We start from the raw sequence: 27,000 nt of genomic DNA, 5'->3' as shown, positions 1-27,000 counted from the left end.
GGAGACAATGTGCTGCATGTTATGGCTTAAACTAATAATTTCTCTGGGAAAGACTGATAGAGTTGAATGGCTAGGGTTACTGGTTACTTAATAGCTCTGAATTTAAGTAATATTACTGTTTTTTTCTAAAAGAGCATTTTTGACAGATAAAGAATTGGCTGAACTACTAAGATATTTAGGTAACTTGTACTTTAAATGTCCTGGGAATGAGACTCTTAAAACTCAGTCACTTAAGTATTCCTGCTTCTTTCACTTCCTTTTGGTTTAGGTGATCCTTTCTAACTTAGCCTCAAGGTCCTTCACAGTCCTTATTTTCATTGCTGCTTTCTACAGCCTGAGTCATCTTTGCACCAGTAGCAGGTTTTGTTATAAAAATCTAATTTTTCACAACTGAAAGCAGTATCCAAGCTTACCAATTTTTACACTACTTGGAAATGTCTCATGGTTTGCTTGCCATTCTTGTCTAGCTATGGAAAGGTTCCTTTTTAGGACCACTTCATGGAATTGAGGATGGAGTCATACCTAGTTAGTCTTAGATATTTGGCTTCCATATGCATGCTCCAGTGGCCTTCCCACAATTCCCATATGACTGACTTTAGCAAAAAGGTAGCCAGGATATCTGATGGGGCAGGGTAATGGTGTCAAGTTAGTGAAGTCAGTTCACTACCTCTTGATCACAGGCTGTGGAACCCAAGACTTTATTTTCTCCATTTTACAGAACGGATGACTTCTGTCCAAGTTTGAACAGACATGCTTCACTTGAACATTGCCCTCTCCAGAACTTGACAGCTGCTGAGGTATTTAGTCCATCAGGTAAGTTACATAGGACTTACTAGCCGTTGCCTGAGTATTACTCCTACTAACTGGCTAAAATTCATCTGTGTCAATTACACCAACTGACACACAGAGATAAAGATAAGGTCCATTTAAATTTAGATAAATTTAAATTTATCAGCTGAGATTGGGTGGTATCCATTGCAAACTAGAACAGATGTTTTAGGACTGCCTCTGTAAACTGGTTCACACACTACAGGATTGGGTCCAGAAAATGGATGACCACAAGTTTCTTAGCTGAATTAATCACTTACACTCACTTAAACACAAGAAATATGTTGAGAGAAGATGTTGACAATACTCTGTGGAAGGGAAAGCATGGTAAGAGTAGTGTTTAACTCTTCTTTTGGCTACCTACTACTTGTGTAGTGACAAGCTGGCTCTGAGGATGAAATAGCACTGAGTATGGAGAAAGCATCTGGTTGTTGTCTGTACTACTGCTTCTTCCACCTTCTAGCAACTGGATTAATGAAAAACACTTGGAAGTGCTGTATAGATGGTGTAGACATACTCTGTGAAACCGATATGTAACTTTGGTTTTGTTGGAAGTATTTTAAAAATAAAATCAGGCTTGATGGCTAGGAGGCAATATATAATAATCTGAAGCTTTTCTATTATGAACATGTTGATTTTTCTTGTAAAAATGCCTTCAGTAATTCTTACCACTAGCTGGTGCTAGGATACAGTTTACTGAGTGTGCCGTCATGGTGCATCTGCATTAGCCTGCAGTGAGGAGTCTTTCATTTTAGTATTCTGCTTGTGTATTTCTTTATACATTGCTTCTTGTCAGGTGTATCAAACCTTAAGTCATTCTTGTGGTTTTTGCTCAGTTTTCTGCATGAAATGCAAGCATGCTTTACCTTCTCAGATACTGCTATAACTTTCCACTCAGTCAATCAAGCGTGCTTATTGTGGGAGTAAGCTAATTATTAATCATGACAAAATGAGCTAGAAAAATCCATCAGGAAGACTGTTTTCAAGAAGTAACTTCATAATTGAGTTAAAGATTTCTTAAGTTCAGCACTTCTAGGTTTAAATGAACAGGTGGCAGGGTTTGCCTCCCTGTGAGTTGTGGTTAATAGCAATGTATGGTTTCATAATCTCATTAATATTTTGTCTCTTAGAAAGAGACAGATCTTAGTGCCAGAAGTAGTTTCCTCAGACTAAGTCCCGCTCTGGTTCACAGAGGTAACTTGATGCAGCAACTTATACTATGTAAATTCTTTCACTACTTTACTAATAAAGCAAAGGCTGCCTGTTAAAGTAAGCTGTATTTTATTATAGAACTTACCTTTATGGGCTGGGGTTTGGGTCAAAACCTCTTGTACCACCAATTTCTAAAGCTATGTCTAAGTTGTGAGAAGTGGACTTTTCTTAATTCTCTTGGTATAAACAGTTTGTATGGGTGTAGGCAGGAAAACACGGACAGTTCTGCGAATGGCTATCCCTTATTTCTCAGCTAATAGCATCAGTGTTAAGTGCACAGGAGAGGACATTCCCTCAAGAAGGAAGCTAGTATGTGTTATGCTATGCTCAGTTATTACTGCTTATTCAACTCCTGTGTGTTTTTGCAAAATGGTAGACAGGAAATGAGGAAGAGCTGACATTCCCATCTCTTTTCCCTTGAGTACACCTGCTGAACCTGCTAATTCCTTCCCTGTTTCCTGCATAGGATGAATCAAAAATGTCATGAGGCAAAACGTCCACAGGACTTTAAAGGAATGTGTTATTTGAGGATAACATGGTTGATAAAAGCAGGAAATGGAGTTGCTTCCTACCTCAAATGAGACATACAGTACTAATTTCCTAAGACAAACATCAGTACATTTACAAGTGCCTTGTTAGAAAATGTTTAGTCCTTCCAGAGGGAAGGAGGAAGTGTTTTAATAAGGATTTGGGTTCATCCACTTCTAGTCAATGATTTAACTCAGTTGCTGGTCAGTATTGCCTTTAAGTTGTTACCAGATGGCAGTCTTATTGTAGGAAAAATTAGTTAAAGGGCTTATGTAGTATAGAGAAAGCAATCTTCTTAAAACATCGGTTGCTTCCTGTTCTGCATAAGAGAAAGAAGAATGAGGGGTTCTCTGAAGAATAGCACAGATTCTTTCTACCATTTTTCCCCTCAAAAACCAGAGGGAGCTTCTGTTTTTGCCCAGGTTTTATTGGAATTGTTGCTGCATTGCATCAGTATCACTCTTACTGTGCTCTCTTTCCTATTGGAAGATAAGGTTGCAATTACTTTCTGCTACTGCAGCCTCTTGCTAGATTACCTTCTGTTAGGAAGACTAAACCTGGTTTATACCAGTGTTGCTGTACCATTTCAGAAGAAAAATAGTCAAGTTCTAAATTAGATGCAGAGCACAAAAGATTCACGTTTACTTGATAGAACTGCATTATAATTAGTGATGCTTTCAGAAAGATGAGCCATGAAAAAATCCTTCTTTCCCTTTTAATTTTGCTAAGGTAGATTTAGCAACGGGGAGGGGAGAGGTGCAAAAATATTTGCTGTGAACTTGGTCTTTATTGACGAAAAAGCAGGTTTTCATTTGTGGAGCGGTGCATCCTGGGATTTTATATAATTAAGCACAAAAAGCTGTTACTGATTTGCATCATGAGGCATATTACAGGAAGAATACATTTGATTGTGGTCTGCACTTCGTGTCAAAATCCAGAAAATACTCAGCAGAAATCATCAAAGCCACCTGACTTCCTAATGGACTATAGTTACTATATTGAGGGAAGTTTGCTAATGAATACAACTCTAAGAGAACCAGCACGTGGCTCAGTAACTCATATTTGGAGAAGTCGAACCTTTCTGACAATATAGTTAAGTATTGGTACAGTTTGCTAGAAGGTGTGGTGGACTGTAGAAATCTTTCAAAAGCCTATTTTTTTTTGAAAGCTACGTTCTCATTAAACCAAATTAATGAGCTTGATTTGAAGTAAGTCTTGAATTTCTAGACTGTTAAGGAAAAAGTAAGCTTAAAATCAAATGATTCTTTTGGGGAGAATCTGTATGCGTACACTTATTGATTCAGCAGACTTGCTGTAGAGGGAGGATCTGACTTTGAGTACTTTGAAGAGCAACTCTTTTCTACCCTTCTGTCCCAGTCAGTATTCCTTTATCAGTAAAACTTGTTTCTTAATTTCAACTTGGATAAAACTTGTAGTGGTTTAATGTAAGGGAGTGCCGCCTTTATCCTTTGAAGAACCTATTTCAGAAGGTTTTAAGAGCAATTGTGGAAAAGAACAGTTCATCTATATCCAAATGCATTTAAGTGAACTTCAGGGCTTAATGCTTGGTGATTCCTGGGGTCCTGATTGCACATAAAAATAAGGATGTTCTATTTCTATGCAGTAGAACACTCTAATACTGCAAGAGCAGCCCAGGATGAATTGAGTGGTTCCTTATCCTTGTACTTGTGCTGTGAGATCCCAGAGAACACTTTAGAACTATGATTCTAAACCTGAAGCGTAGACCAGGAAAAGGTCAGATTGGTGACCTAGAGCAGCCCCTTCATGCCTGAGCCTGGACAAATGTTTTTTGTTTCTAATCTGTCAGAACAAAACATTTGTAAGAATTTTTTTCCCCTGATGCAAGTTTATCTGAATACTGATGAGACTTAACATCTGAAATAGCCCCCACAGGTGGGCAAGTCCATTGTTTCATTTTAGCTTGATCTGGAAATGTGAATGAAAATTAAATTTTAGCGAAGACAATGTTTTGCCATTCTCTGCTTTCCCTGCTTCTTCCATTTTCCACTTTTTTGTGGATGGTGCTGTTTGGTTTTGAGCTCTCAAAATCAGTCATCCTTGTCAACTGCTTTCTGGAAACAGAATACAACCTTAAAAATGCATGAAATGTGCAGCGCTCCTTGCCTGCTAAGACACTTGCCAACTTAGCATTTACCAGAGTCTGAAAATCTGACTTCTCCAGCCTGGAAGAGCCTAACAAGCTACATGATTGAATGGGGATCTTTGTGTTGCAGTCTGTTTGTTGCAGAGCAGGGGGAGCTGTGGGTTTGGTCCGATGCCTAAATCCACAAGGCCTGGACAAAGACACATGGCTAGTGTGATGCTGGGTTTATTTATACGTAAAAGCCTCCGTGCTGCAGCTGTGAAAAATGTACAAAGCACTAATTCAAACTTCTCATTATGGCACCTAGTGTCAAGTTGCATATCCACTATTACCTTCTGTATCTATCAGTAGTTGTCTAACAAAACTAGATGCTGAGAACTTCAGTATGATTAATACTGCAGGTTAAAAAAGCTGTCTGGAAAAGGATGGGTATGGTTAATCTGATACTTCATCTAGTTAAGCAGATGAGTATAAATAGCCATAACAATGTCTTCAGGCATGGTGTAGGCCAGTTATGACTTAAGCTTTAAATTGCAGTAGTTCAGTAGCATCTACACTGCAAAACTTCAGATGGTGGAGGAGAAATTATTTTTAGATGGAATGGTTTTTCATCAAAAACTATCAGAGCATACTTCTGACCTGAGGGTTCTTGGTAGATTCAGTAAGTTGCTTTTTTTCCCTGTGTCCTTTGTTGCCATCTTATATTAAAGAACATAAAGGATCATGTTACCATAAAAAATAATGCAACATCACTTCATTTGAACTAATAGGAAGCTGTGACAGGACTAATGTTTAAAGATTCATGGGTTGGTGGCTTTTGGCTTACCTGTGGTTACAACCCTTGGCAAGTCACTTAATCTGTGTATCATATTCTCCTGAACTGGAGGTAGTACTTGCCATCCTCATGTGAATGATACATCAGTGCTTTTGAGTTTGAGAACTTTATGGAAAGTGTTAATGTGCAGGTTGTACGTACTTTTTAATGAAATAATATGTGGCTAAGATACTTGCAATAGCATACTGCAGGTGCTCTTAAAATAGTGAGTATTTACATTTAAAAGCAATTGTTGCATGTTTTAATTGGTATTTAACTATAAATGAACACTTAAATTTATAGGAGTAACTGGAGATCTCCATAATTCTTCTAGTTCACACTTAATTATTGCTAGTTTTATTGAATTCATTCTTCTGACATTTTCTGTTCTTATAGTAAAAGCATGCCCTAGATGAACTCTTGTAAGAATTGCTGTACTGATGCCTAGAAGCACTATAAATATTGATGCATCAAGTCATTGCTTTCATAGTATACTGCTGCTGTATATCTTCCCCACAGACACAAACACAAGGGGGACAACTATGTTTATGATATTTTTTTAGTGACATCTGGCGTTCTCACAGGAAGCCTGGTGCCTGCTTGTCTGTTAGGGAGAGCCACATTCATGACTCAAAGCCAAGCTGCAAAAGGGAATGTAACTGTTACTAACTGTAAAGGAATGAATGTGATCAGGAGTAAGGACTTTAAGTTAAAAGCAAGTGTTGATATATTGAATGTTGTTCCCGGTGAATAAAAATCAAACCTGGCCAGCTGGTGAAAGTATGGAGCTGTTGTTTCCTGATGTGTTCTCATGCGTAGGAAGTCTCCTGACCTTGGGCCTTGATTCTGCAAGCATGTATACTGATCATTCATTTCAGCTTACAGAAGTATTTGCCCTAGGACCATGTGCTGTTTGACTTCTTGCAAAGCAGAAAAGATCCCATCTTCCACATAAATTGTACCAAAAAACACGTAGCTTGTGTTCAACCTACCTTTGGAAGTCCTGAACTAGTAATGGGAAGCTAGATAATACAAGTCAATGAAAGCTCAGTCACAGAACACTGCAGTAGTTTGCATATGAAAGATAGACCTCTGCATGGATTTTTAGTCTGTATTTCTAGAATGTTTGTATCGTGAAGTTACAAAAGGGAATTAAATTAAGAATTCTTCAGTAGCATATAAATACATAGCAAATACGACAAAGATTTTCATGAAGAAGCTGTTGTTTCTTGAGGTTTGCTTGAAGCTGAATGGAAGGTTCTACACTTGAGATTTCTAGGCAGCAAGGCAGTTTGAATCCTCAGAATATTAAATGTATCAGTGTAGCAGCAGTTGCTGTTTCCTCATGTTGACAGAATAATGGAGGTCTTTAGCCATATACTGAGTATCCTGTACTCCAGCTGATAATCAGAAGGAAATTAATGTCTTCACATTTTGCAGGTTCAGATTTAGTACAGCACAATATTAAATACTGAGTCTCCAGTGCTGAAGCCCCTCAAATTATGTTTCAGTGAAGCATGGGCCACTTGGTTAGGGGTTGATTTCACCTAAGATTGATAAAACTTTCTTTAAACTAGAGGGCAGAATATAAAGACATAGTTAAGACCAGAAAACTTAGATAGTTGGTATATGAAGTTAAAATGGCTCTTAGTGAGAGATTCTGGAGTAGGAACAAAGCACAATTTACTTGAGCAGAACGCAGGCTGTTCAACTGGTGTTCTGTACACAATCCAGGAAAACTCAGAACTTCCCTAAAAGGTTGTCTGCTCTAATGCTATGCATTTTTCAAACAGGGTCTTGTTACTTCTGGCTTAACCAATATTCAGAACAGGCATAGGAATGGTTTTCTCATTTTGTGGTATTTGCAAGTTAGCAGCAACTGAGCTGGTGCAGAAGAAACTGGTGACATCTGTGCTATTCCCTACAATGGTGGAATAATTCATAATTCCATATGGCATGCATTTGGTCAGACATCAAGTGCATCTTACAGGGTAGTTTCCAGTACAGACAAGAAATTTTTAAATCTAGAGTAACAGAAATTACTATTCTTTTACGTTGCCACAATAAGAAAAAGCTGTAGTCTTCCTGCTTTCAAATGAGTTTACATGCATTTTTAGCTAATTTGTACAAGTCACACAAGCAAATAGAACAGTCATGCATGAACCTGGGTCATAATTCTTTCAAAAACCAGTGGGATGTATGGACACTTGGAAACAAACTACCTGAAGTAATCTGGCCCCCTTTAAGTATTGTAACCTAAAGGTACAGGGGCAAAGGATGCTGGTGTAAAAAGTTAAACTCTTTCTAGCCAAGACAAATGTCTTCAATGGAACTGAGTCACAGGAACTGGAAAGTGTATTAAGGTTTGTGTGAATTGTATGTCAGGGATGGGACCTCATGTGCTCATCTATAAGAGACTGCAGACTTGCTTTCTTGAGAGATAACTGATTTAATATACCAGAACTTTCAGAAATGAAAGTTTACCCTAACTGCATGACTTTGTTACATGAGACATGCTGCAGAATGCAATGAGTCATAGGTAAAAAAATTTGCTGACACTTAACTTAAGAGGCCTTTAAAAAAATAAGTTAAATTGAGGTCCCATGGCTTTAGAAAAGGGTAGCGAAAACTTTGCAGCCTACTTCAAGCCCACTTTTGGGCCTTGGATTTTGTACTTTAAAAATGCCCAATACCAACTTAGCATTAGTAAAGAACTGAATTAAGATACACACTAGGCTTAAACTTGTTATAGCTTTTCATTTAGTGCATACATGACTTTGTACAGTGGTATCTTCATTTTTCCCTTACTTTAGTTTTATGCAGCTTTTGAGTGTAAGCAGAAGTAAACCAAATGAGATTATGCTGGAGGCGATGTGAATGTATTATTCCATGGTATTGTACTACTGTGGACAAATTCTGGGATGCATATGCTCTGGTATCTGAAGTTGCACTGCATGGGATTAGTACTTAAATCCAAACACATGGCAAATTCCTTAATGTTAGTTGCATCCTTGTGTGGGTGCATACATACTCAATAATTTCACTCTACATATAACAACCTTGATTGTGTTTTATCAGAGCAGACTCTCAAAACAAGGCATACAAGTTAAGATATATTTCAATTTCATTATAAATTGCCTACCTGTGGATACGGCTTGTAATGTGATGGGAACAGTTATTCAAGGGGAAAGTCATTCCTGTGGGAAAACTGTAGTTTAGAATCTTCCTTTGGTAAGGAAGAGAATGACTGTTCCAGGTAAAGTATTACTAGGAGTATAAGCTAAGCAATTTGGAGACAACTGTATTTACTGACAGCGAGCTACAAACCAAAACCTTGTATCCAAATATGCTTTCCTTCTGAGACTGACAAGAAGTCTAAATTTAGACTTCAGAAAACTAGTTTCTTTTTATAGATGGGACAAAAAAAGCACCCGTATCTAGAAATCACAGCCTTTGGATCTAGTCTGCAGTTCATCTCAGCATAGACCAGTCTGAAGATGAGCTTACTACTCATCGGTCATCACAGACTGAGTGCCCCATTACATGAGCTTAAGAACTGCACCAAAAAGACTTACTAAATTATTTTTTTTCTCACATGTTTAGTTTTGATGATAATTTCATTTATCAGTGTCAAATGAGTTGGTTGTAGACACTGCACTGACAAGACAAGTAGCAAAATAATTTAGGAAAAATGAGGGAAGTTTAAAACAAGTTTTTTTAAAGAAAATAAAGAGCAATTATTGTAAAATAAGACAATTTACATTATAATTTTTATTTCCAAAGCTGGATTGATATGATAGTTCATGGCACATGAAAGGAACAGAAAAGCAAATATAGATAAGTTGACATGTTTAGCAATTATTGACCATATGGATTATCCTGATTTTTACACCAAACACTTAAGTGCCTTAAAATTTAGAAAACATGATGCATTGCAGCCACTTGACATACAAAGCCTTTGTTCTGAACTCTGTGCATTCAGGTACTGCTGCACTAAAAACGCTGCAGAAAAGCTGTAGGCTCCAAAGATGCATTATACCTCATTAACGTATTCTGATCTAGTGTTGTACACGTGTTACCAAACAAGCCAAATATACAGTTAGAAAGTGAGACAGTTATAAAGAAAAGAAAAGGTATACACTAATTCAAAAGCTTCTACATGTTGGCTCTAAAACGTGCTGAGTAACTGGTTAAAGTGACCCATCAAAATTGGGTATTTTCCAAGCACCCTTTAATTTAGGATGTGTATTTCAATCCCTGCATGTCTCTGCAACAAGAGAAGACAGGAAAGTCCTGGTGCAACAGTCAGATGAGCAAGCTTTCAGTTGGTAGGTCAGTTCCAGCTGGGCCTACCATATTTTGCCACATAATAACATAAGTATCAAGAGCAGAAAATCTGTATCAATAGTGGAAAGATTTTTAGCTTCCAATATCTAGTGTTTTCTAAATTTGCAAATAATTGGTTCTCTCTGAAGCTAATTCCTCCTTTTGATACATCATTTGGTGGATAAACATGCCACAAGCACTCAACCAGCCAAAACCACTTAAAAGAGTCTGGATATGTTTTTTCAAGAAATGCATAAAATGTAATGTGAAATAATCTTTGGTAGCATTTAAAAATCAAGCTAGCGTATATTACCTGCAAATCACATTTCAGATGTAAATCTCATTGCTGCTGGGTTTTTTTTCTTACTGCATAATCTTTTTCTTTCTTCTAGTAAATGCCTGGTTAGTAAAAATCCTATGAAATGTTCCATACTCTGTAGTATGGGGGAGGGGAGGGGAAGGGCAGGCGGGGGAGTTCTTAGAGTTGTGTGGGATCCCCATAGATCTGGAATTCTTTGACCATATTTTCCATGGATCATCTTCTCACACCAATACAGGAATAGTCTTTAATTCTTATAAAATAAGAAGCACTTGTATTTTCTGGCGTAGAATGGCATGGTTGCTTGTTTCAACTATTTTCAGGGCCTGTAAAACAAAAAACACAGACGTTTTATTGTTGTTCGTAGTCACCCAAATGTAAGTTATGTGATCTTTTTTCTTCCCTCTCCTTGTCTTTCCTGTCACGTTATTTCTCTTCCCAGTTCATATTTTGCTTTCTCCTAATGCTGGGTGAATAGTATTTGTTAAATGTAGTGTGGTTTTCTTACTACTTTGGAGTTTGTAAAGCACTTTAGATTTGCATGGCACCAATGAATCTCGTTGGTACTAAAGCAGCTTCCACAAATGTCCAGAGGAATAAGATAAGATGACTTGTCAATGTTCACGTGTTATCCAGCACTTCTAGAAGTTGGTCCTGTAATACTTTGTAGTGAATTTTACCTCTGTGCGGTAGAGTAATCCAAAACCCATGCACCTGATGAATATTATAACAGCATGCATGCTGTTACATCTGGCAAATTTTTCTGAAGCACATGAGGGGGTTTAGATTGCCCACATCACATTGGCAGCTCTTGCTGAATCAATAGGCACTGTATAGCATGAAAATAGGTTATTTTGTCAAAATAGAAGCATTAGAATTTTCCAAAGCAGTTCCTGTGATGTTGCTCAGAGGATGATGCTTGTCTGAAAAGCCTGATTAGCAATTTACTTACGAGTACCTGCCTGACATCTTCCTTACAACAGCGATTATTATTCCTGCAAGGATTCCAACTGCAACTATGATTCCAATAATTATTCCAACCAGTGCAATTGTTTCCAGACCACCTAGAAGAGGAAATTGGGAATGTTAGCATGTTTCTCATGGAGATCATTGATAAGAGGCTGCTGATAGAACTGACACTGTTCTGCTGCATCCCACTCCTTGGGGAAAATTTCCTTGTATCTTGTGAACTCTGAAGTAGGTTTGGTGAGTTCAGCAGGCTTATTTGTAGCCTGCAGGCCTGCAAATGTCCCTTTGGGCTGGAGGGCTCCATATAGATATGGCTATGGAGACAGTAATCAGGTGAACCAGAAGAGGCAGACCAGGGAGCAGGTCATGACTCCTGAAACTTCTATTTAAGAATAGCATGGGCATAGCTAGTGGCTTCTAGAAGGGTATTGCCTGGCAGTTAAGTTCTCCCTTGCCTTTATAAGCAATTCTTCTGTTTAATACCTTTTTCAGTTTTCTCTGGTTCCCCACTCAGTCCACCTGTAAAGCCAGAAAGAGAATAATTACTTAATTACTCACTCTGCTTTGTACGGAGTTTTGCATCCCAATTTATAATGCCATATTCAAGGAAAACTTTTATCAACTGTAGCACAGTGGTTTGAGGGCTGTGTAATAGGTTGTTCTTTTGACAAGGACTAAGCAAATGAAAAGCTTGAGAGAATGAGTGCAAAGAGCTCTCTGAAGTAACAGGAAGAAATTAAAATCTAAGGGACTGGTTGTGATCTAATACATACTAGTGAAACTTAAGTGTGATCATGTTAAGATCAATAAGGATATACTTGGTATAAAATAATTATAATAAGACAGAAATCAGATTTTAGTTGTCTGAGACTGACTTGTGCTTATAAAATTTTGCCTTGCTCTCAGTGCATTTGCTGAACTATTCTTTGTCTATTTATTACGGCTTTTTGTCAATTTAAAAGTTCCTCAAGTAGTTTTTTTGTGTGTGGAAGATTGTGCAAAATCTGTTTAGTACACTTCTAATTCTGGAATTGAATTTGTAGCAGCGTCCCCATCAGAAACAGATGAAACACAAATGCTACTTTTAATTCACTAGAAATATGCCATCCCAAATCTTTAGCATATCCTTTAGGAAAAGTCTGAGAATTCTATCTAAAATTCAAATCAGCTAAACACTGCTTCTATTTAATGGTAAGCCAAGACAAGAGGTTTACACTCTTAGCAGAGACAAGCAGGCTGAGAAAGGAGGTAAAAGCATGTACAATTTTTAAACAAATGTGTCTGATTTATTGAGGGATATGAAACTGCTGCAGAACATGGAAGCTTCAAAAAGAAGCTAACCAAAGAAAGAAAAGTGTTTGCTCATAGCTGTTGACCAGAGGTGTAATTGGCTTAGGCTACTTAGGGGAGAAGTAGGAAAAAATATACATACTACAGGACTTCGTAGAAATACAACTACCACCAGATTTGATTTGACTATCTGTTTCAAAGCAAAGCCTATATGCTAAAAACAAACTGACTTGAAATGTGATTGACAGACTGCCATTCATGTGAATTAAGGTTATCACTAATGTATTCTGGTAGGTGAATCTGACATACTTGTGAGCCTCACAGACTTCCAATATCTGATCTGAGTTTTGAGTTTGTACTTGAGGTAAAGCGCACTCTGAGCATCTGTTGACAACAGCTACTACTATTCCCATAAATCAGAGAAACCATTCTTCATTTAGCTAGACACTGTGCTAAATTTGCATTTAGTTATCAAAGTTGGTCTGGAAACAGAGACATCTCTTCTCATAACGGCTCATCTGACCACTTTAAAGTGAGATTCATTAAACTTACAACCAGTCATTGATACTGTTGCAGGACTGGAATATCAGAGCAGAAAGTATGTGATAAAGCTTGTGTTCTCTTACTTCTTACTGGTATGAACAAGAGTGAACCGCTGAGAGCAATCCTGGTCCAAAAGCCATATAGAGCATGTGCCCATTTATTTGTGCCCATACATTCTTCTGTACACAATCGGGCACGAAAGCATAGGTACTCAGCAAGCTGTCTGGAAGACAGCTAAGCAGGCGTAACATAAACAGGTCAGAATGCACTTTATCAACCTTTTGCACCAATCTGTTGCTCATTGACTACTGTATGGACATGGGTGCAATTTGCTTGGTATGTGCATGACAGTAATTTGTGTCCCTCCAGGGAAGCTAAGGCAGACAACTTGGCAAAAATCGAGAGGGCAGCCAGGTTGTAACAGTTATGTTTTCTGCATCTGAGGATCTTTGAGTTGGTCCAAAATAATTAAAAAAAAAAAAAAAACCTTTTCTGGAGAGCTGTTTCATTTTCATACTAATCATCTGAAAAGAAAGTGAAGGCTTCAGAGAGTTATTGCCTGCCTTGGGGTAGAACTGGCAGTGCACTGGTGAACAAAATGCTATAGCTACTCATTCCTTTTGTCAGTGCACATCTGTTACGAAGTTAGGATGTGGAGTGATTATTACGGAGTAATTTCGGAATTCTTTTCCCTTTCAAAAATCAGCAATGCTACCTTTGAGAGCACCTTAAACTTGGTATTTGAATTTTCCAGATATTGTTTAGTAGATGGCAGTAGAATTTTAATATGATAAAATAGAAATGAAAGATTTTTTACCATCAATGTTTTCTGTGTTAACTTCATAACTGGTAGAATTACCACTGTCTTCAGCTGGGGCAAATGCACTTTCTGTGGTCATTAGTTGTCCAAACTGCAAGAGATTTGTTATATTGTGTAGTCTTGTGGGCAACTACAAGAATTGGGGGGGGGGAAAAGAGGGAAAAGAAAAACCTCATTACATTCAGTCTATGTGTATGAAAAGCATTTAAATTTCTTGGTCTGTAAGGTGCCCTGTGGATGCTTTTTTAGCTTTCACCTGTCATCTTGGACTTGTGTACAGTGACCAAAAAAACCCCCAAAAACCCGAAGTATGCTGATTTGTTTTCCCACCTAGAGGCTTTCTAGATTGGGTGACCTCTCAGCAGGACTACAAAAGGTGTAGGAGAGGACTGCAGAATATTGCAGATCTGCCTTTTTTTGTTGTTTGGGTTTTTTTACAGTAGTCTGTCAGTTTGGTTTCTCTGAAGCTAATGGAGAGATACTGAATTAGAAGAGGCAAATGGCAGTGAATAAGCAGGTTATGAATGCTTTTTGCAGCACAGAACTGCCAAAAATGTTTTCAACTGTCACCTTCAACCTGATTGCTTGCAAAGCAAAAGCATTGGTGTTAGATCTTTTTTTATGTTAGAACTCAAGGTTATTCTTTATAATTTATCATGATTATTCAAAATCTAAGCCACAAGACAATACCAGGAATATGAAATCAGGGTAACCTAAAGGAACCTTTATTTAGAATGATACTCACCAGGGTTGGTAATTCTTCAAATTCTGTGTCATTTCTGTCTCTGAAATCAATTGTTGCACTTTCTTCTCCTTCTAGAACTGAGCTTGCTGAATAAAATTTTAGAAAATGAGTTAGGATTTTACTTGGTAGTCACATGTTCTGGCTGCTTTGACATGTAAATTTTGTTAAACATGAGATCTATGTAGTGTTCCATCTCCCTGCCCACTTAGATTTGCAAAAATATTTGGATTAACTTTGAATTCTGCTATACTCTTGTTCAAAGCTGTAGGACAAAGAGCTGGTGTACACATCACTTAACCCTGGCACAACCTTGAAATGTACTGGTTATTTAACACTTTGTCCAAGAAAAGATTTCTTTTTTAAGAAAAGATTCCCTCCTCCCCTCCCCTGGGTGGATGCGACTACTCCAGATTTCAAGTTAAGCATTAGCTTATGTATTTGGATAAATTACTTCAAGCATCTTTCATTTTCTAAAACAGTAAGAGCTTTCTCCCATTGTTCAGCTCAGTCCCAGCTGCAGCCTTTATTTTTAGAACTGCCATTAATGTTTATGGGTATAGCTATAGTTTAGAAAATATTCCTACACAAATCTATTCAGAGATTTTTCTAAAGTTGCAAACCCTACTTGCCATAATTTGAATTTTTTAGGTAACAATGTAAGGTCTCCCTTTTTATTCTAGACCTATATATGTCATCTGTGCTCTTTGGTATAATGGACATTTAAATTTTGGCCCACACAATGCTCTTTACAAATACAGCCAGACTTCATCAGTAGGAAAAATGAGATGGAACAAGGTAGAACACAAAAGATATGGATATGTGAAGATAACTGGCGGTATCAAGAAAATGTTGAAAACATAAGTATAATTTGATTAAGTTTCTTGCTGATTCATAAAACTATGAGCACCCACAGTATCATGTTAATGTTGCTTGGGGCGTAAGAGTTCTGCTAACTCCAGATACCAGTGTTTAAATTTAAGCAAAGAGCTAATAATAGACATTGTCCTGAGCAAAAACTTCAGGCAAAAGAACCTGAAACTTCTGAAAAGTTCTTTCCTGGATTCAAATTTTGCATCTAACTTCTATTTATTTCAGCATTCAGAGCAAAAGTTTGTCCAAACACTTTCAAATCCAGTTTATACTTTTTCAGCATAATACTGAGTTATTGCTACGAAACGTTGCAATGATAGCTGAAGGTTATGTGAATGAGAGCCATGTTCATTCTCTTCAAAAAGCAGAGAATTTTTAGGGGGGTTGGAGAAGATCCTGGATGCTCACACATCATTTGCCTATGATGTATGTAAGCTAACAATTGTTAGCTGCCAATAGGTTAATTATGCACAAAGAATACCTAATCCTTTTTTCCTTTGCAGGATAGTTTGATACCTCTGTAATTTGGTAAATAGTAAGTGGTGGATTGGTAGTGCTGTGTAGTGATCTCTTCAGGGAGGAGGCAGCTATTCACATGAGTTATGTAAAAACAGGGGTTTACTGTACCACTTGAATATTTTATGTAAGAGAAATATTCATGACCTGTTTGTTTTGTTAAGTCTTAGCACTGTTTCTACTAATTTCACCTGTTTTTTAGTGACCTAAAAACATTCGCATCTCCTCTGTGTTTGAAGTCAGACTATCTCTGAATTGTTAGACTAGTTCCACATAGTAAGACTATTTCTTATGAAGACTTTACTCCTAAATGCACCCTACTTGTGTTGTGTACGATATACAGGCAAGTAAACAGAACTTTTGTTCCGTGACTGAAATTAGAAAGAATGGGCATTTTGCTTGCTATCAGTCAAAACTGAAAAAAGGATAGAATCACTTTGGATCAGCTGCGCATATATCACTTGGAAATTATTTTTCTTTAGTTGTGAGTTACATTTAACTTTTGTTCATTTCTTAACTGCCTCTTTTAAAATAAAAATGTTATTTCAAATGAAAAAGCAAATATTTAATTTTGAAATGAGTAAAAAAAAATGCACTGGCACTTTAAAAGAAATTTTTCATAGAGAGGATGAATGATTTGACACTGGGGAAAAAAAAAAATCTGTTTTTGCTTGAAACTCTCATCTGAATTCTACTGGAAACTTGCAAATATTTTTCCTTGCTTTCAAAACTCATTTTTGAACCAAACTAAAAATTTTTCATCCATCTCTAGCAATGTAAGACTGAGAGCTTTGTCCCATCGCCAAGAGACTAAACACTGATCTAAACTTAGATTTCTAATTCCATGTTTACTCAAGTAAATAGATTTTTATATTTTTATACTTTTATAAGCCTGAATACAGATACACTTTCTATTTAAGAGCCAAAAGGGTGTGCAACTAGTACTTTAGGCACTAACAGATGAAGAAAGTATATTCATATTATGCCAACACGAGGCCTAATATAGTGGCTAATGAAGCCAGCCAGTCTCCCAAAAATCACCTTATAATCCATGGAAAGACTAGAATAGGCCAGGGTAAATCATATTTCTAAGTTAGATGGTAAAAATAATGTTTTGGTCATTTTTGATTGAAATAGCCCAGGTGAGCAGCCTTGAAAATTTTCTCTTGAGATAGCATAAAGGGGGCTTGACTTTTAGGTGTGTTGATTTAGCCACCTTCTAAATATCAGGGCATTTTAAGATATGGCACTACTTTATAATACTTACTTTTTGCTTATAAAGTAATGTCTTTAAAGTACAATATTGGGATTATGCTATGTAAATGTTAAGCGTAAAGAAAGAAATGGCAATAGAGCTCAACAACATGAATTGTGTATGGATCAGTTTATCTTGTAATCCCAGTGGGAACTGAAAAAACATCCTTTATTCACTAGTTGCAAAATAAGCACAGATGGAGAAGACCAATTACCAGAGGACAAACCCCAAGCAGAAAGTGGAATAAGTTTTGTATGTTAACAACAAGCAGCTTATTTGGAGAAGTTGCTTATACTTTTGGTGTGGCAGTAGCTTTCAGCCCTGAAGAATTACCTGATAGTGAAGGCAGGAAAGGAAACAGTGTCACAGAACAAAGGTGGAGAGAATTAGTGAATGTCACAAAGAAACATGAAATAATTATTCCATGTGTGATAAAGTTATTGCAGATTCTTGGCAATGAGTGACATGTAGAGAATCTATTTCAGTGCATTTGCCCTCTGCGTACAGTGATTGACAAAAGGAGGTGGCCCAGATTAATCTTGCCTAATTTTAGGTTCTTAATAAAGGTGCCTAAATAAGGTGTCTGCTTGCCCTTATCTTCTTTTATAGTCTGTAGGGAAAGATAAATACTTCTAGAAATTCAGTTTACCTGAGATCTGGGTCATCCTTGATAGTGCTGCCTTTCCTTAACTGTAAAGGGAAACTAGAATAATATGGCTCTCCTATTAACTTCCTAAAGCTCACAGATCAAACTGATTTCTATCAATGTGAAGGTCTTGTCCCAGCCCTATCCAATCTGCATAATACTGTGCTCAAGCTGAAGTCCTGTATTTGCTGGAGAATAGTCCCTGGACTATATTTCCAGGTTTGTTTTTCTGGGCAGACAGTGGAGGTGGTCTAGGTGGTAGTTAAGCAGACACTACTGAACTATTACCAAAAGAAAGACTGGGAGGTAACTTGTCATCAGTGTACTGCATTTGTAAGAAGGAATATTTGATACTAGACAACTCTGTCAGAGAAAGTCATAATAAAGTAAAAATTTAAATGAAATTGAGAGAAACTATTGGACTTGAAACTTCTTTCCCTGTACCCAGTACAAGGTGTATATACCGCTGACATCAAAGAGAATGTAAATGGGATGTAAGGGTATATGTGCTTTAGTCATTTGTTGGTTCCATCTGACGTGGGCCAAATGTAGCAAGAGCCATAGAGTTAAGTAGTGCTTCTGCATATGTCCTTAATATATCTTAGAGGAGGCTGTAAATAAAAACAGTGCCTCACAGTGCTATGATTGTCTCCGACTAGCACTATGGCGTCTTCTGTTTGCAGCTATACATTGCTGCAGATGTGAATTAATCATTGCATCTCTTTCTGCCAGAGTTCCAGCTGGGTGCATTTCAGTTCAAAGTCCCCAGCTGCTATTGGGCTGCAACTTCTCACACCAGGAGAAAATGTGATGTCTTTAAAAGTTTAATAATGCTTTGAAAACATCCCATGGTTAAGCATCCCATGACCCACTTAGGGGAAGATGAGCTCACTACTCATTGTTATGCACGGAGTGACACTTTACTAGAAAAACCTCTTAGGGGTGTTTTCAAAGCACAGTGGTTGTGTTGGAAAGGAGAGTGAGTTGTAAAACTGTTGTTCATTAGCATTTCTTTCAGGTATCTCCAAAACCAACAAAGATACTTTTGAAGATGAAAAATGTTGTAGGATCTTGTTTCTTTCCCAGCAGTTTGAATAAACCCAGACACTAGTGGGCAAAGGCAGTTGTAAGCCTGTATTTTAGCTTAGTCCTTGAAATAGGAAGACCTCAAAACAGAATGAGTTTCCATCTCTGCGATAAGAGACCAGTAGGTAAAAATTGCTAACCCTAAAGGATTCCCTCTAGCAAGAGCTGAAATAATCTTTATTGGTTATTGCCCCTCTGCTCCTATTTAAAAAAAAAAAAAAAGAAAAGCAGCTTCAGGTATTTATAACAGCTAAAAAAATTAACTAGCAGGTTAACTGTCGAAAGCTTTGTTCTTAAAATTCAAGTTTATTTTTATCTGTATCTTATCAATATCATATTTTATCCTATCCAGCTGTGCTAGATAGGTGCTTAGTGGAATGCTTCTCTAGAAAAGCAAGGCACAGAATTCAGTGGGACTGGTCACTTGGGAGATACTACGCTTCTGTTTGAGATATTACTGAGCTACCTATCTAGAGTTGACTGATTTTTTTTTTTTTTATTTTTTTTTCAGTATGTGCTTCCTGAATGGTTACAGACCAAGTGGTGTTTTGAAGGACTGTGTATGTACATGTGTGTTAGCCATCCAGTTTTGGCCATATTTTACTCAGCATTTATGTCCTGATACAGGAATTCTCTTTCTGAGGAAGCATTCTTCACTCACAGACCTTAATTTGATTGTGCGCAAAGTGAGTCTTCAAGTCAGTAGCTCATTATTGGAATCTTGTTCAGTTGTAGTTCAGTGGAAACTTTTATTCATGGTGGTGGAAGTTTAACAAAAATGTATGATTTGATAAGGTATCTGCCTTTCGAATACGTGATGTCTCAGCAGCTCTGTAGTTTTCAAATACAATTTTGTCTGTTATTTGGCTTCATCCTCAATTTAAATGTATTCCACAGTCAGGTCCAAAACCTACCTCATCAGCTTATTTTTCTCGGAAAGTAGTTTTCCATTATTTTTCTATAATTGCTTAAGCTTTTTTGGGTATTTTAAAAAAAGCATATAGGTGTCCTTTTTTGTGTGTGTGAAATGGTTCAACACTGCCAAATCCAGGCTACAAAATTTTTGGGGCTTTGAAAATTTGAGGTTTTGAAGAATATAATACAGTGGATTCTGGGTTTTGCCTTCTGGATTTTGAGCCTTTGGACAGTTAAAATTTTCAGACTTTAGAAAGGCAAGGAAGTTTCTTAATGAGAAATGAAATTCTCATTTGTACCTGTGGCTCCTGCAAAATTCATGCCACTTGCAGTATCCTTAGCCTGTTTGGGGCCACAGCATTGGCACTTTCTTTTTCTGTTAATTCTTTCTGGAAGTGGGAGTAATATATCATGCCATGATAAAGAAATGCCCTGGCATATGTTTAAGTGTCTAGACTTTTCGTGGTTCAGAAGACAGTATGTGCTGTCTGTCTAAATCCTGAAGGGCTTACTGCCATTTCATTATACAAAGACTGACAGCTTTGTTTCATATAATGAAGGAAGCTAGATGACAAAATACAGTGAACTTTGGAAAGTATCTGCCAGTTGAAAAAATGGTCATGATGCACAAGGAAGGATTTAGCTCAGACTCATTTAGAGTATGACTGACTTTGTTCAGGTATTCCATGTAGCTCATGATGACAATGTTTTGCTGAATTGTCAGAAACATTTCCTTTGGTCACCACACCCTACTACAGATGGTTTCTATTGCTGCTGCTGGCTTAGCCAAAGGAACAAAGCCAGAGTTTAAATCTACAGTGCCAAGTGGCAAAGAACCACTGGGCTGCTTCTGAAGTAAATCACATGTGTTCTGAATGTTACAATATTTTACATTGCCCATATATAGGATACCCACAGAAAAGCAAAACAAAATACATTTTAACTGGGCAGATAGAGAGAAAAATAACTGCTCTTCAAGTGCTTGCTATATGCATATGACCCACAACCAAAGTTATGAAACAAAGCCACAAGAGGAAAAGGTGGTAACTTACTAAGCTTTCTCTTATGCATGATAAAACCAGCCACAGAGCTGTGGGCTTTAAGAAGGAAGAGACTACTTAACTCCATTATGGGATATTCCTTTAAAATATTCCTTGCAGAACTAGAGATGAGTCTTCTAAAGGTTTATGCTTTTAATAACGTTGCTGTGTCAATCTCTGATTTCTTGTCTAGTAAGTACACTGACCTCAGAGTTGCTGTCCCATGAATGTGGGATAAAACCACATTCGTATTGATATTTGCTGCCCCATGACCCTGTGGCAACTGCTTGCAGTCTTACTAGAAATTTCTGTTTTCTCTGAGCAGTAAAGGTTTGATTGGGGCAACAAGACTGGAGTTGTGATCAAGGTGTAAGTCTCTTTTGCATCGTTCTGTAAGCGGCACCTAAAACTGCAGCATTACAGCCACTGCATGGCTGACAAGGAATGAGCGTTGGAGCTAAGACAAAGAGAAAAGTACAAAATTTCGTGTAATGGATCAGCAAATTTTATGGGGTGTGCGGCAGAAAGCAGACAATCTGTGTACAAATATTGGGATATGTAAATGAAGATGAAAGGAATTAAGAAATGACCTCTAATACAGTAATAAACTAATTGTTTCCCTGAATCACTTCCTTCCCAAAACTCTGAGGCTGTAGCCATATGCCCTTTCACAGCTGCCTTGATGAAGGTTAATAACCCCTTGTATCTGCCAGCAGAACTGTTTGCATGATCATTTCTTAACTCATTTGTTTGAAATACGCATGCTAAACACTATAACTGGAAACTGGTTAGGCTTTAATTTTGTTCCCACAATGATTTTTGGCTAGCTGCTTTTTATTGCCACACAGTAAGCAAAATCCATTCAAATATGTTTAGTCTGACTTTCATACTAACTAAATAACATATTAGCTAATATTTGGATGGGTTTCATAGTCATAAAAACATTTTAATATGCATTTGGCATTAAGTCTGTCCCCTTTACAGATTTAGCAGCATCTCATATACTACTCAAGTCCTCCTAAGAGAGTATGTGTTCACCTGAAATGGTGTACACAATGGAATTGCGCCCTTACAAAGGATTATTCTGATGCAATTTATGCTGCATGTTGTAGTGTTTGTAATCAACAAATACAAAGATGGAAAAACATGAGGAAGTCATAAAGCAACATGAGAATGTGCTCAGCATCAGTTTCTCTTTCCTTTGAGAGTCTTTGGCCAAGCTTCTGAGACAGTGAGTTGGAAATCAATAGTAAATTTGTCTCTTATTTTTCTCATTTGTTTCTCTTTAGAACATCCCAGCATACCTATACTCCCAATCCTACATCTTTTTCTGAAATGCTGTGTAGCGAGTTGTGCACCACACAGCTATGTGAGCTTTGCTGCAGCATTAATTCAAACTGAGGGTATGGTACGTGCACACACAAATTGGAGGAGGCCCTTTTAGAGGCTGCCTGTCTGCAGCATGATCTGGGATGCACTGAATAGTAGGACCTGGCAGCATTTGGGTTCCATCCTGTAGTCCCTGACCGCATCCAGACAAAAAGCAAACAAACCAACAAAACAAACGTGCAACTGAGACAGACCATATGTTAGAGCTGGGCCAACAGTAGTCATTTCTGTGGTAAGCATGTATGTATGGCTTGCCTCAAATGACACAAGGAGGAAACACTGCATGCTTCTGTCAGAGCCCAACAGCCTGCATGCTGTGGGCTATCCTTCCTTTACTGGTTTTTTGTTATCTATTAAAAAGCTCTCTGGGTTCTCAGCTGCTTATTTTTGCAGGTGATTTACAAGTACTGGATCCGGGGTAAATGCATGGGTTGAGTAGAAACTGTTGAATTACAGGAGCTGAGAATCTAGCCTCTCTGTTTCCAGTTTTCACTGTGCAGCCTGAGTTAATGAAAGGTCCACTTGTAAGCTTTTAAATATGACTGTCTTCTTTGCTTGTAAAGTTACACAGATTCAAAAACTAACTTTTGAGATACAGACGAGCAAGCCTCTCTGCTTTCCCAATGAAGAGGAGAAAGGAAATTTTATCTGTTCTCTGCTGGTCTTGTTACCAAGACACTGCAAAATACAGACTCACTAATTTGCAGACCTGCTAACAGAGATCCAGTAAGATGTTTTTCTTTTTTTGTGATAATTCAGTTTTTGGTATTGGACATGTAGAGCTAGATTCATATCATGCTAATGTAATTTACAAGAGGCATATACGGGGACACATGCGCAAGTGCACTCATCACTCATGATGCAGCCAGATGCAAGGTGAAAGGTTTTGTCATGCTTATTTAGTAGAAAACTGGCTCCCTTAACAGTCATGTGACTCAACATTTTGGTTGTACATTTTATTTACTACCAGCAGTTACAGAATTTGATTTTCAGAAGAGTTTAGAGTAGCCTGACTTTATTGTTTAGTTTTGCCACTGAACTGGCAACAGAGTTTGGGTAAATCAAGATGCTTTTGAAAATATCCTTTCTTGTGATTTTTGTCAATTCTGTTTTTTATGATTTTGAAAAACATAGGAAACTTTTTAGTCTTTCATGGTTGACTAAACTTCAATTTCCTTTCTTACTGTATAAACACTTTTCATCTGAATTATCCTCTCCATGTGCTTGCTTTTAGTCCAAAACAAATGTAAAGTAACATGACTGAGTATAAACCTGTTTAATTTTGAGACTTGCGTAAGGAGGTATAATCTAGTATTTGCCTCTAGGTAAGATCAGGCACGTGGACAGTTGATACAGCTCAAGTGACGTGTGGTAACTTGTTAACCAACCATGTTAATTTTTGTTCATGTTATGTGACAGCCAATAGAGTAATCTTCTTCTCTGCAATGATACTTGCACCATGGGAAAGGTTTCAAATTAGGAAATGTGGTGCCTCTGTAAAGCACTCATTTGAACGCTTGTGCTTTTAATTGTTTGATTAATGCTGTGCCCAGAAAAAAATTAGGCCAACTTCCATTTCAACTCATTTGGTCTGATCCTGTGTGCAAAGATTTGCCTGAGGTTTTTATATGCTGATCAGGATCACAGAAGGACAAGAATGTATCTGCTAACCATTCGATAGGAAATTCTTTAGCCTGAAAATTCATCAGTTTGCATAGAGTGCTCAGGGCCGTCCTTGGTTGCAAGAAAGACAAAATACTTGGCTGTTCCCATCAGGATTTAAACCACGAACGGGTAACACAGACAGAGCATGTGTGAATGTGTTTTAAGTAGACAGTGATGTAAGATTTGTTACTAGGTTTTCCTTCTGATTTCTGCCATTAATTTTATTTGGAAGCTCACATATGAAGAGTGAAGTGAATTATAAGTTAATTCTCTTCTCCTCCTCCTCCACATCAGTATAGTATTTTATGCTTTTACAGCTTGGTTATGTCTTGCTTTATGTGACCCAATTAAAGGAGCCTTTATCCTTTCTTTTGGAAACCACGTTGCTGACTTTGGGACCAAATATACTTCTTAAGAGTAGCACAAACCCAGGAAACTTTAACAGAAAACTTCATTCATTTTTAACTTACTGATGTTAGATGTAATTGGCATGTTCTCTGTGAACAAAGAATGTTTAAGCATTTCTGACTTCTCCCTTAGGATTCATAGGTTTTCACTGAAGTGTTGTTCATAGGTTGGCTGGTAGTCCTGTTATTGGGTCAGTGGTAACTGCTATTTTTCAGTCACGTTTCCGGTTCACAGTTGTCCTGAAATGGTTTCTGTGCTTCTGGCTTTTTTGTAAAGTTGCAGCAACTCAAAGACAGCAGATACTAATGAAACTACTCAAATTGTGGATCACTACCTGGAAGGGGAAAAATGCTATGTCTAAAACTAGGATCAACAGCTGAATTCAATTTATTTGGCAATTCAAGGAGGAATTTGGAACCAATAATAATTCTTTTGGAAATACGCTTCCTGATCAAAACAAACCTGCTTTTTTTGATTCAGTCTCAATCCATAAAATGGAGTGCCCAAATACAACAAAAGGGTAGCTGCAGATTTATTTATGGCCTGATCAGGGTTAAGAGGTATCAGAATCTGATGAGGAGACTTTTTTCCCCTCTAAAACCCTCAGGCCAAATTGTCTACCCCAGAGGTTCAGGTATCGGAATATACCCACTCCACCTAGTACTATACAAGCCAAAAAAATTCTCCTATCTTCACTATCAGTGCAGGCACAGATTGCCGAAGGTGGTATTGTCACTTTAAGTCTGTTCTAACTTGTAACTGCTGATGGTTATCAGTAAACAGCAGTGATACACATGCTAAATATTTGGGACTTGCTTGTTTTATATCTGGAGTCTAGTGTATCCTTTGGAAGATGTCCTAAATGACTGGCTCCATGTGAAGAAAAAGTCATAAAGCCTAAACAGACACAGAAAGCCTTAAATACTGTAAATCATGTTCTAGATCCAACTGTGGAGTTCAATGCAAACTATATTGGTAATAAAACAGAGGTAGAATCTTGCAAGCAGGAAATATTTTAATGTTTTTCTGGCTAGTAGGGTTTCAACCTGATTGTTGCTGGACTTCTTCTCTGAGTTGAGAGAAAATATGTTTAAAAATTCCCCAAAAGCCTGAAGATGAAAGACCTTTTTCCCTTTAATTCTGATATCCTAGAAACTGCTTAAGGTAATTCTATAACATGGTGGTGTGTTTGCCTCATTTCTAATGGCTTTAAACTTTGGTACATTTAATATTGATGCTTTTTAAGTATAAGCCAGCTGTGTGAGCCTAGAAGGCAGTATTTGTGTCTTGCCTAGTATCTGTTGATTTTAGATTTTCTGTGAAACTTTGAAGGATAACTCCAAACTTTCAGCCTCATATTCTGACATACAGAACACCAGGAATTCCCATTAGAAGTTTCAAGCCAACATGCACACATACTGTATATTGATATAGCTCTATTACTTCCAGTAGAATGATATTGATCATCACCAGGCCAAAATCAGGTCATATGTTTCAGTTAGGGTCCCCAAATCCCAGTCAGACAAGTAGACTTACGCTTTGGAAGATGACTGAGTTGAGTTTCAGGTTATTGTTTTCAGAGCACTAGTACTTGGAACATGTTCCGCAGCAACAGTAGCTGTATTTCACTGCTACAGGCATACTTTCTGTTTGTGCATACATCACACATCAGGCACATTGCCTGATGGCCAATTCATTCATAATGAGTCAAATACTACACAGAAAGACTGAATTTGAATGTGATGTTCCTGGAATCGAGTACTGCTCAGGGTAATTCTGATTTACTGTTAATAAATACCGCTCTTCTCCTCTAGCTGTACAAAGACTTAAACATCTGTTTTACCCAGAAGTGTATATTGTATTTTTCTTATAAAATTCAAAAGAAATAGTTTGCCAAATAAACTTTTCTGAGTAGATATGTAACACATTTCAAATCTGTCTTAGGTAATAATTCTTCCTGGTTTAGCTTCCCTCACTTGTATATATTGCTTATGGCTAAGCTAGTATTAGCAAAACCCTGCGTAAGGCCCAAATTCTAAGGTGTTATAATGCCTCTGAGTACACAAGCTAAACTCTTGAATGCAAAGATTTGTAAGTTACTTTCATAGAGAGTTTCACCACCTAAATGTCAGTTACAACTAAATTATTGCTTGCAGTCTCCTTTGCATATATTACAGAGAAACTGAAGACATTTCCGAGGGCTGTTGATGTAATGCCTTCCCTGACTGCTTGTACTGTTCTTTACACAGACACACACAGAAAATTCTTTTCTAATAGAGCAAAACTGAGCCCATCTGAAAACTTTTGATGTCTGTCTTTCCTGATTACAGCCATAGCAGATGCCCAGTAGTAGCTTAAGAATTCAAAAGAAGTTTTATAAACAGGACAGAGCGACTATATTGCCTATGAGTAAGCACACACACTGTTAAATTACAGGAAATGACTGGAAATAATTTTAACCAAAGTTTCTTCTTACCTTCTTCAGCAAGTGCTATGAAAGGCACGCTCCCTAGAATGAAGATGAAGAATTGAACTTTGATAAACATCTTTGATCTGCTTAGAGAATAGCTTTCCAATCCTGAGACCAGATGGATTCAAATTCTGGTTGATTTTTTTTTTAGAGGCAGGGGAAAATTGAGATCGCAAAAAGAAATCGCTGGAAAAAATACTTTGGTATTCCAAATATTCCTT

General features: G+C 37.5%; 1 protein-coding gene and 1 long non-coding RNA gene across 6 annotated transcripts in view; one reads left to right on the top strand and one right to left on the bottom strand.

Moving 5' to 3' along the window:
* LOC127024870 (uncharacterized) overlaps window positions 1–19,852 on the top strand; it is a 23,733-nt gene extending 3,881 nt beyond the window's left edge. Inside the window, exons 3-4 of the long non-coding RNA XR_007767605.1 lie at window positions 719–813; window positions 19,404–19,852. This is a non-coding gene — a long non-coding RNA (uncharacterized LOC127024870). The remainder of the gene's footprint in view (window positions 1–718; window positions 814–19,403) is intronic.
* On the bottom strand, window positions 9,271–27,000 carry PDPN (podoplanin). Of its 5 annotated transcripts, none has more exons than XM_050909597.1 (6): window positions 26,786–27,000; window positions 14,520–14,605; window positions 13,772–13,904; window positions 11,605–11,640; window positions 11,105–11,216; window positions 9,271–10,478 (listed from the first exon to the last, which is right to left on the bottom strand). In XM_050909597.1, the coding sequence occupies exons 1-6, from the start codon at window positions 26,853–26,855 to the stop codon at window positions 10,472–10,474; spliced, it is 444 nt and encodes a 147-aa protein (XP_050765554.1). In that variant the 5' UTR covers window positions 26,856–27,000; the 3' UTR covers window positions 9,271–10,471. The 5 variants fall into 5 exon arrangements, with proteins under 5 accessions (XP_050765554.1, XP_050765556.1, XP_050765557.1 ...); XM_050909599.1 differs by having other exon boundaries at window positions 11,111–11,216; XM_050909600.1 differs by having other exon boundaries at window positions 13,772–13,865.

The sequence above is a fragment of the Gymnogyps californianus genome, chromosome 21, assembly GCF_018139145.2.
Source record: "Gymnogyps californianus isolate 813 chromosome 21, ASM1813914v2, whole genome shotgun sequence".
In the NCBI taxonomy this organism is placed as follows: Eukaryota; Metazoa; Chordata; class Aves; order Accipitriformes; family Cathartidae; genus Gymnogyps; species Gymnogyps californianus.
Note: the sequence above shows the minus strand (reverse complement) of the source record. Positions and strands in the feature narration are given on the sequence as shown.

Coding starts and splice junctions, on each gene's coding strand:
- PDPN (XM_050909597.1), bottom strand. CDS start 26,855: ATGTTTATCAAAGTTCAATTCTTCATCTTCATTCTAGGGAGCGTGCCT. Junction 13,905..14,519: donor TTGAAGAATTACCAACCCTG/GTGAGTATCATT, acceptor CAATTCTTGTAG/TTGCCCACAAGACTACACAA. Junction 11,217..11,604: donor ACCAGAGAAAACTGAAAAAG/GTATTAAACAGA, acceptor TTCCTCTTCTAG/GTGGTCTGGAAACAATTGCA.